This window comes from Neolamprologus brichardi, chromosome 17 (assembly GCF_056152115.1).
Source record: "Neolamprologus brichardi isolate AB-2024 chromosome 17, ASM5615211v1, whole genome shotgun sequence".
NCBI classification, from domain to species: Eukaryota; Metazoa; Chordata; class Actinopteri; order Cichliformes; family Cichlidae; genus Neolamprologus; species Neolamprologus brichardi.
The window spans coordinates 4,638,299-4,649,131 of NC_142120.1; the positions used below are offsets into that span (position 1 = coordinate 4,638,299).

Sequence of the window (10,833 nt, forward strand, 5' to 3'; positions counted from 1 at the left end):
AGACATATTTTCAGATAAGTCTTAACCCATGGTAAAAAAAAAACAAAAAAACAACAACAACCCAAATATAAATGCATTATAATCCCAAATGTCTGTTGAAATCTGGCAGTGCTCACCCTTTGGGCAGACACAGGAGCTGGTAATATCCTGACTGGAAAATTGGGGGTTTGGTTTGGAGCAGCTAGGAACAAAGGCAATACCCCGTTCCTGATAAATGAGGTCTCCAGGACAAGCTGGATAAGCTTCATTCACCCATTAAAGAAAGGACAACAGCATTAAGTGACTAAAGTAATCAAATGATCTCTAAAGTCAAGTCCTTGTTAAAAGAAATAAACATTGAAAAGACACATTTTGACCGAAACTGAACATTTCTACACTGGAATTTATAATTAACATGTATGTCCAGCAGGCCACTCTGTCTTTTAAACAAAGCTTGATGACATAAATGGCAGGAAGGATCTGTCAAGCTGACAGAGCACTAAAGCCAGGTTTAAACAAGTTAATGGAAGGATGCAGGTAGTTAGTGTGTCTGAGCTGGAGGCTAAGGTTAGCAGCCACTGTGACACAATCATGCCAGTGACACAAAAACAAAGAACTAGCTACAGTGACAAGATAGATGTCAGTGAGGAAGTTTGTGATCATGTGAAACTTGTGTCTTTATTTGTGTCCAGCAGTGTATGAGTCTTGACAACTTCCTGACCCTAGAATGGGCGCACTGCATTTACTCTTTTCTATATGTGTGACCCTAATCCATTCATTCATTTTTTGTAGTTTCAAAAGAGGCATCAATAACAACTCATAAAGCTGAAGTCATAGCCTTCTCTTTACTTGCTAGAAACCTAATACTTTTTACAAAACAATGCCACTACCTCACAGACACTTGGACAAGATAACACTGCATGTTGAACTGAAATAAATTAAACACCCTGCTGTGGTGTCCACCTAGAAAATCCATGTTTCCGACGTTCATTGATATTGTGATTATTTTTGTAATACATTTTGTAATTTGTAATACAATGTAGCTACCTCATAGGACCTCAACTCACATTTTTTCTTTTTTTTCTTTTGATTGGTTATTGTTGTTCCTCTCATTGAGTACCTTTGTGTACATTTGAGTAAGAATTGATCACTTACCACACTGGGTTAGAGATCTCCAGTTGTCCCACACAGTACTGTTTTTCCCACATTGCAGAGCAATCTCTTTGAAGAAAGCACAGCCGATGTATTTGCTTTTCTCGTAGTTATAAAGGTTCTTTTGACAGAGTTGGAAGTAATTAGGCCAACTTGACTGCAGACAATCCAAGGTGTATGAGAAGAATAGCTTGCATGTCTGAAAATATCATCAGAAGAACCATCTGAGCATTTCAAACTAGACGCAAGATTCAAACTGTAGTATGGCATCTACAAGATTAAAATTAATAATGCAGAAACATAATATTGACAAATTGATTAACTTTGAAAAATGAAAAACACATTTGTAACTAAATAATTTCACTTTATCACTACTCAGTCACTACTTTATAAGTAGACACAGAGAAAACAAAAAAATGTAAACCTACTGGATTAGGAACAAAGGCAGGATCTTGAATTTGGCATGTGCTGTCAGCTATCACACTCTCTGTAATCAGCTGCTGCTCATTACCTAATTAAAAAAAATATACCCACAAACAACAACCCCCAACATAAAAAAAACCCTTGACATCAAGAAACATTTACCAGTCAAACACGTTATATAATCATCAACAGTAATAAGAGCTATTTATACATAGTTTGTAACCATCAAGACTTTTACTAGTAATAATTATTCAAGTGTACTATGTGAACTGTGAGGTAGCTATCATACCCGTTACATTGTGTTTTCCACACAGTCCAGTCATGTCAGTGCTCAGCTCCTGCTCTAGCTCCACCTTAACAGCAAATGATGCAGAAGCTTCAGGAATTTTTCTTGACTGATTTATGAAAATGTAAGAATGCGCAGTATATAAGAGCTCTCACCCAAAGTGTGTCTATTCCTCCAGGTACACTGTGCCAGGTTACAGACAGAGGAAGCAAGGAGCTCCTTAGTCTAGTGTAGATGCCATACTGGAAAATATGCTGATAGGTGTGGTCATATGGAAGTGAAACACTGTCAACAAACAGACATGCAGAGGCATCTGTTTAGAGGTTGTATATTCCCATATGGAAAAGATATATATAAATCTTATAAAGTTTGTATCTGTCTTGTGTGAAACTTGTATAAAAGGATACAAGAGTGAAAACAGATATAAGATCCCATGAAATATTATATAAATGAAACTTGTATGTTTTGGATACTTACTAAAACAATATATGAAAGTAATGAGAAAGTGGCCACTTTCATGAGTAAATCATATAAGCCTTATATGATTCACTATATGAAGCAAGCCAAATCTGATGCAAGTCTTTTTGTCATGGTCCGCGGCCCGGTGTCCGAGGAGCTGATGGGATGCCCACGCCCACGGGTGTGGCTGTTAACTCCACACCTACATCCCATCTCAGGCAATTATCAGGTGGACTATTTGATCCAGCCCAGCCAGCTGCTCCACGCCAGTCCGTTAGTCGTCTCACAGCGGTAACGTACACCCACGGGAAGGCAGTTGTGAAAACCCTCATTTACCTGAACAAATGCTAATCTTTTCCTTTGCGCTCAGGTAACAGCTCGGTGTGTTTTTGAGCCACTTGCCCGTCTGGAGTTTGGATCGCCTCCGGTACCAATCGCCTCTACTTTCCTGGAGCTCCCCCGCAGATTCTCACCCCTCCCCCCGGCTCCCACGGCCCCGCTTTGACTGTAAGACTGATACTCTCCCCCACGTATGCTGCTATTTCCCCGCTCCCCAGTAACTCTCTTCCTCTTTCTGTTGCAGCCTCCCACAGTCCCGATTACGGCGTTCCTGCGTAACTCATCCCCCGGTCCCTTGGTTTTTCTAGTTTCTCGCGTGTTTTCCTTTGACCCTTCCGGGACACCTTTAGTTGAAATAAAGTTTATTTTTCGTACTCCTGTGTGTATTGTCTCTGCTTCTGGGTCCAGCTTGTGTACTGAACTTCGGTTCATGACACTTTTATAAGTTTTTTCTATTTCTTTTCCATATGGGTTACAGTCACTGAAACAGCTGCCAGAGGTGGTGGCTTAAAAGTAAAAATCAATCACATTTCATTATCAGAAAAATATTTAGGTTCCTCGTTTGTGCACTAAAAAGCAACATCTGTTGTTCAAAAATCTTACTTTCCATTCCAATCCAAAAACCTCCACTAAAATAGGAAAATCCCTTTACAGGGCTTGACAATATAGAGCATTAAAGAACAAATGGCAACTAGATTAAGATCTCTGGAAAATTTTAGTGTAGCTGAAGGGTAATAATAATGATAATAATAATGATAATGATAAATGACTTTTATAATAATATAGGAGCCCATTTAGAGAGAAAGAGCATTTCTGCTAGATTACATGGTCACATGTAAAATGTAAACTAGATCATTATTAAATTCATTAAAACCAACTTTTTCTTTTGTTTTCCTGTTTTTTCACCTGTTGTTTTCCTAAACAGCATGGACTACCACGACTATTTAAATAATCAAAATTGCAATGATGGGCACAACTATATACGTTTTTGAGCAATTCAACATCAATCTTTAATTAATGTGGTGGAGGCCATTTATCATTAATTTATTAAGCTTACATCATTAAATTGCAATCTAAATGCTTATCTGTTTGCAGGCTGCAGGTATTAGCGATTCATTGCCATGTTCTCTGTTCCTGCATTAACTGATGAAACTGAATAGTGTGGCAGGTCTGCCAAGTTTTGCCATGTGTTAATTAAATGCTCTACTTCAGTCATTTGTACTTACACTTTCTATGTAGATTTTATGGTTTGTGAACAACCTTTAAGCAAATATCTAATGTAATTTAAAAGACATGTTTTATATTTATTTATATGTTTTAATTTAAACTTCATTTAACCCTTTCATGCATGAACTATGACAACCTCAATCTGGATTTTCTTTCTTGCGTATTTTTATACATGAAAAAAAGATTTTTGAACTTTTTTTTGTTTTACACGTCCACCTAGGCAGACAACCACTTAGGTAGACAACTGATGGTATGGAGTGACACATCATTGTCCAATGTAGTGGTTTATGTGCAAGTATACCATCAACACTGACAAAAATACAATAAAAGCCTTTGAATAGCTGTCCCCTGTACTGACCACTATGCGTGACAGAGCTTTATGAATAAAGTCGGCTTGGCTTATTGCCCATATATTCTAGTTTTTCTATCACAGCAGGCAAACCTCAAGTTAGCTAATAAAGAATGTCCACTACTCTCCTCCAATATAAATATGTGGAACTGTAAATAGGTCAATGGAAAGCCCCAAGTCTTACTAGTAGAAGAACTGGGAAGTACTCCCCTCATGTTATTAAAACCTAACACAAAAGACAAGGACTGAAAACAGTGACAATGACTAAACATAAAAGTAAGTCTCCAGTTGTTCAAAAGGTTTAGAGAAGCTATTCTATCAGCTGCCAGGGTTGAGTTACCCACAGAAAGTGATCCATGCATAAATGGACTGCCCCAAATACTAAATCCCAGTTACTAAAAGTAATGCGATACGCTAAGTAGCCTACATAGCCAAATGTAAGAACCCACACAAGCACAAAGTAGAAGTTCTTACTGCCCAGCAGAGCACCTATGGCTGGAATTGTCAGCATAAGTGATCCAGATTCCCTAAGACCAAAATTTTGGATTTGACGTACATACTGAGGACGTCAAATCGGACTTTTATGGCATTACGTAGATGAGAATTCAAGCTTTTGTAGACTTTATAGTTATTGTATTATCTCTTTATAAGAGTGCAAAAACAATATTTCTTGGTGTGACCATCACATGTGTCAAAGGGCTGCAGCAACGGACCTCGCACACCCAAACGCAGATGCTCAAGGGAGGTAATGGGTTTAACACACATGCAAAACAAAGGGCAAAAGGCCAAGAACTAAACTAACTAAAACCAAGACTGGGAAAAACTCAACTAAGACCAAAGCACATGAATGTAGGAAAAATCTAAGAGCAGAAACACAGGGAGACGAACAGATGACCTTACAATGGACGACGACACAATGGTCGTGTCCAAATTCATGGGCTGCATCCTCCTGAGGCCGCATTTGTAGACCAATCCGTCACAGCGACGCGCCAAAGGCTGTCCAAAGTCGTAGACTCCTCCAAATGCAGCCGACAAATGCGTCCTCCTTTTCCCCGAATTTGAAGGATGGGTCGGGTGTGTCCTTCGTGGCCTACCATATCCCAGAATTCATAGCGCGGCCCAGCCAAACTCCAGTTTCCAATAATGGCGGCCGCTACTAAGTTTTAAAATTACTCTTACTAATCTTTCTGGGTCACAAAATAAACTTTTAACATATTTTCAGGCGAGAAAGTAGCTGTGTAAACTTCAAATATCTGCTCGGTTAATCAAGATATCGCATATTTGCAAAAGTGCGCCGACGTTTTCGGAGCATCTGCTACCCACCAGCTCGATAGCAAGCCGGCAGCTCGAGGGTCACTGAAGCCGCCGAGAACGGCACAACTCCCGGCACATCATTTTCAGATCACCGCGGAGTTTCGCTACTCAGGTTAAACGTAATATATAAGTCACTTAGACAACGTAAAAATGATATTGTTGGGCTTTTTTCAGTGTTTTATTTATTTCCAGTGTCCAATTTCCCCAGCTGTTTACTTCCAGCCTACCCGACCTTCTGACGACCCGGCCCACGTAGACCGCGAAGGCCGGGTCCTCAGGAGGATGCAGTCCATAAATTTGGACACGACCAATAAATGGAAACAAGAGTAATTAGGGAGAGTCAAAAACACATGGGCACACAGCTGAAACCAATAGACCTAATGACACAGAGGAAGCAAAACTAAACATGCTGCACACAGGACACAATACTGTCAAAGTAAAACAGGAAACACTGACACACGGACTAATTCACACAACTTGACACAGGAGCCAGACTTGGGAGACAACGGGAGTAGACATAGATGAGAAAGCAGAAACAATCAAGAAAAACAATACACAGAAAGAGAGCGAGAGAGGGAGACATGACAGGCTGCGAAGGACACACATGAAAGCACAACACAGGGGAAACACAAGGAGGGGAACATGTAAACAGGAAAGAGAGACGAGACACAACAACACGACACGACATGACAGACTCAGACAAGAAACAGGGAATGACACAGGGACAAGAAAACACAGGCTGTGAATATAATTAACTTGGCAGAAAAAACATGACTAAACTAAAGGATAGAAAACTAAAATATTACAAAGAAACCAGAAAAATATCATAAACTCAAACTGCTGAGTCGAATGACCCAGAACCACGACAGTATGATATTCTGCTGTGAATAAGGTAACCATTGTATTTGAATTAAAGGTAGAATTTACAGTAAAATATAACCTGCGTTGTTCATTTTATGCTTCTTAAATTGTTTACATGTTGATGAGACAGATTTAAAGGATTTCAATACTATAATATGTCATTTTCGGTATTCTAGGAAACAAATAGTTGCCTACTTAAACTTTATGTTATGACATAAAAGTGACTCTGGTCATAATTGTAGCACAGCTGACTCAGATGCTGTGATAATATAAGGCATAAGATACTATTTGGCTTTCTTTACGGCTGTGTTTTCTTTTAATGTACGAGCATCTGGGTGTATTTGGATCCATACCTTTTCTTCTCCACCAGAATGATTCCATTCTGAAGAACAGTGCTGACTTTGTTGACGATGATCTCCACTTGGACCAGCAGCCCGCTGTTCCCTCGTTGTATGGTGATGTCACATTCCACCCGGTTGTGGGTGAAGCGTGTGAGAGTGAAGGGGCAATCGGACCGCACATAAAAACCTGATCCAATGAAAGGCTCGAGGACACCGCTGCCGAATGTCCTGCAAGTGTCTGAATACAACAAAAGTCTGAGCCAAACAACTTTTACTGTATTCAATAATAGAATAGAATCAAACAATTTATTATGGTAGGTTTAAGATTAAACTGTTATCAGTTTAATCAAACCCATTTAATTATTATTTCAGAATTTAGTGACAAAATGACTCTTTACTACTCTTTCAATCTGCCTACATTTCCAAAAGTCAATATTCTATAGTTTAGCAAACATTTATATTCAGTAAAAATACTATTATAATTAATAATGCACATGATTAAGGCATTTAAATTCTAAATAAAAATTAAGTGGAATGCTAAGTACTCACATTTTTGAATTTCACTTGTCACAGTTCCTCCCTTCCCAAAAACTAGGATGAAAATACAATGTTAATTGTAATATAGTCACAGAAAATACATTTTTTAATTTTGTTTCTTATTGCATCTTTTGCTGTTTATAAATTGTTTAACATTTGTTTTGTTTGTTATATTTTAATACCTAGAATAAAGAAGAGATATTCACATATTTTAATATCTGCTCTACTAATATCTACTTTGCACTTTTGTGATTGTTTTTCTCTTTATAATGTTTAAAATGTATACAAATGTAAATAAAAATGATGAATTAAAGGTTGTATGATACCTGAGGCTAGTAACAAGCAGAAAGCTGGTGTCCATCGCTGCAAAGTCATGCCGCCTGATGCTCCCATGCTGCAGTTGCAACCAGGAGGAAGTGCACTGACAGCTCACTACATGCCTTTTATATGCAGTGACAATACACGGCACAAAATAATTACCATGTGCACATACCGCAACGCATGCACACACCAGTTCCCACACAGTTTCCATCACTTCAGGGCATATTGCGTTGACCTACACTGATTCCTTGGAGACCCAGCTTTAACCTTTAGACCAATCTGAAAGCGTGTCTTTGAAAAAATGTAATTACCTTTTGAGGATTAAATGAACTGCTAATCCACTTCTTCTTAGAACAGTAAACAGATATGCCCTGCACTATGCCTCTAACCAGGTCAAAAAAAATATCATCTGATGACCGCCCTATCTGCAGACGTCCCCTCTATCATGTTTTCTGATTGTGGTCTTCCTTATGGCAGAGTAGAGTAAGGAGCAAATTTCTCTTCTTCTTACTGGTTGCATAGCTGAAATCACACAACAGCATGTATGATATGGGTCAATCCACATGAAGAGAAAGAAAGAGCTGATTTTTGTGTACATTAATTTTTAGCCAATAAATTACATTCACGCCAAATTTAGCTACACACCTTAAAAGTACATAGTCTTAACAATTTTGACTTGTTTTTCCTTATGTGTCAAAATAATTTTCTAATATCTATTTTTCACACCGGCACTTCCAATTTCTGCTCTGATAATGATAAGTTCTCATTCTGTCAGTTGTATGTATGATTTCTCTGTTTCTGTTCTCAAACTCTGAACAGCAGTCACATTATCTGCTAATCGTGTATAATGAGGACAAAATAATTATCTAATATAGTCAGTAAAATAATAAAATCCTGACTTTCACAGACCAATTTGTTTGCTGGGTCATATCAACTAAACTTTAATTTGTGAAACATAACCCATGATGGAAACAGTAGCACCTTACCTCCAATCACTTTCTGTCACTGTAACTTTATATAACCTGGACTATATCCCTGGCTGGGTCAAGAAAACAGCTCCCATATTATTCTCTCTCTCCTTTTACCTCTTTTTCCTTTGATGACTCTCTGAAGGCAGAACAAAGAAATATACTCAGGAGCACACCCATCATACACACACACACACCCAGGCATAGACACAAACAGAACACACACTTTCTGTACTTTTTTAGTAAATTAAAGTTAGCTAGATTGTTTTTAAAAAGTAACTATTTCAAAAATATTTGCTTTTCTGTTGTATATTTCTCAGGAGTGAATGCTGTCATCCTCATTCTGGACTTATCTCCTGTATACATTCATCTTCACAATTTTCAAGTCAAGTTAATCTCATCTTTTTTTTTTTTTTGCCTGTCCTGTTTGGTTCTTTTGCCATCAGAATTATTGTTTAAAGGTGAAGAAAGATGCCCAACGGATTTACTTTACCAAATTGACCATCCCAGCCTTGCCGTAATGGTCTATTTGATTCACCTTTTATTGTTTATTTTATTTATTTTTTATTTTACGGGACAGACTTGAATGAGGAAAAGAAAAGGGAGAAAGGAAGAGGGGGGGAAAACAGCGGAGAAGAGGGACGGGGATAAAGGGCAAAAAAACAAAAACCAACTAGATAAGCAGACAAAAAAATAAATAAAAAATACATATATCATAATCTCATCTTTTCTTAACAAAAAAATCTTTCACATTCTCATTTGACTTTTTAAAACATATTTTTATGTTTATGTCTTTGTGATCACAAATGTGGGAGTAATAGTGGAATGCATCTTGAGGTAAACACTGTATTTGCGTTCAGTGATGACGATGCTAAACTTCGACTATAAAATGCTTCCCTCCTCAATAAATAAATCAAATTTATTTATATAGCACTTTTTCAAAATAAAAATCACAAACTGCTTCACAAATACTTCAGTTTTAAGTGTCAGTGGAGCCTGTACAATGTAAACATAGTGGAAGAGAATTTGACAACTTTGGTACTACTGCCTGAAAAGCCTGATTCCCACATGATTTGAACCAAGTGTATGTAGCTAGCTACCAGCAATGGCCAGTGTTGGGAAGGTTACTTTAAAAATGTATTCCATTACAGATTACAGAATACATGCCCCAAAATGTATTCTGTAACGTATTCCGTTACGTTACTCAATGAGAGTAACGTATTCTGAATACTTTGGATTACTTAATATATTATCATGCTGTTTACAACTACGTAAATGTACTATTGCTGTGATTTATTACTGTTACTGAAGGTCCGCGGCTCCGAACCGTAGTAAAGGGACCTCTGGCTAATATAGTGGGTTCTGTGTCGGGCTCGTAGCCGAAAACTAGCTTTACTTTGTTGTCTGGGTCAACTTTGCTAGCGAGAGACAGAGAGAGGCGTTGAAAGGCTGCTCCAACGGAACTTATTGTTTTTGGAGGAAAACAGGAACACAGCGTACAGTCGAGTCTTAATAGCTTACTTACAACTGGGCTCGTCAGGCACTCTTCTTGGCTGCAGTGGTTATTATTATATTTACATGCTTCAGCTCCCGTTTCTGCTCCGTGACAGCGTGTACTTTTCCTTTTTCTCCCTCCCTCGCTCACAGACACATAACGTGTATGGCAGTCCATTCTCCCTGCAGCACGGGCTACACAGCCTATGATGCTACATTCTTTAGAGCTATACCTGTAGCATTCTGCCTATTAGCTTAGCACAACAACAACAGGCGCTCTCTCACCCAGGAAACACGCAGAGAGAGAGCGTCACCCTGTAACCATGGCAACCGTAACGCTGCCGCCTGGAACAACAGAACGTAGCTGTCAAACAAAACCCAAACAGTCCTGACCCGCCACAATATGAAACAGGGAAGTACCGCCGTGTAATCCATTTATTTCAACAAAGTAACTGTATTCTAAATACCACCTTTTTAAACGGTAACTGTAACGGAATACAGTTACTCATATTTTGTATTTTAAATGCGTAACGGCGGTACACGTATTCCATTACTCCCCAACACTGGCAACGGCTGATCAGATGACGTAAGAGCTCAGGAAGAGGAATGAGATTTCAGCAGGCCAGAGACTACAGATGAGCTTGACCATTAGGGCCCTAAAATCTAAAGCAAAGTTTAGGAAAGTCTATAGGACATTCTAAAATTTTCAAACAAATTCTAAAGTTTACCAGCAACCAGTGATGAAATAATGTATCCTCTTTTTAAAGAAAAGAAAGAGGGTGG

General features: G+C 38.4%; 1 protein-coding gene across 1 annotated transcript in view; it reads right to left on the reverse strand.

Annotated features, from left to right (window-relative positions):
* Positions 1–7,829, reverse strand: part of LOC102793104 (uncharacterized) — a 33,159-nt gene extending 25,330 nt beyond the window's left edge. Inside the window, exons 1-8 of the mRNA XM_087830865.1 lie at positions 7,594–7,829; positions 7,280–7,321; positions 6,743–6,968; positions 1,996–2,125; positions 1,844–1,907; positions 1,560–1,642; positions 1,135–1,330; positions 117–242 (exon numbers count right to left, since the gene is read on the reverse strand). Coding sequence (XP_087686991.1) covers positions 117–242; positions 1,135–1,330; positions 1,560–1,642; positions 1,844–1,907; positions 1,996–2,125; positions 6,743–6,968; positions 7,280–7,321; positions 7,594–7,660 — 934 coding nt within the window. The 5' untranslated portion in view covers positions 7,661–7,829. The remainder of the gene's footprint in view (positions 1–116; positions 243–1,134; positions 1,331–1,559; positions 1,643–1,843; positions 1,908–1,995; positions 2,126–6,742; positions 6,969–7,279; positions 7,322–7,593) is intronic.
* Positions 7,830–10,833: the final 3,004 nt, after the last annotated feature.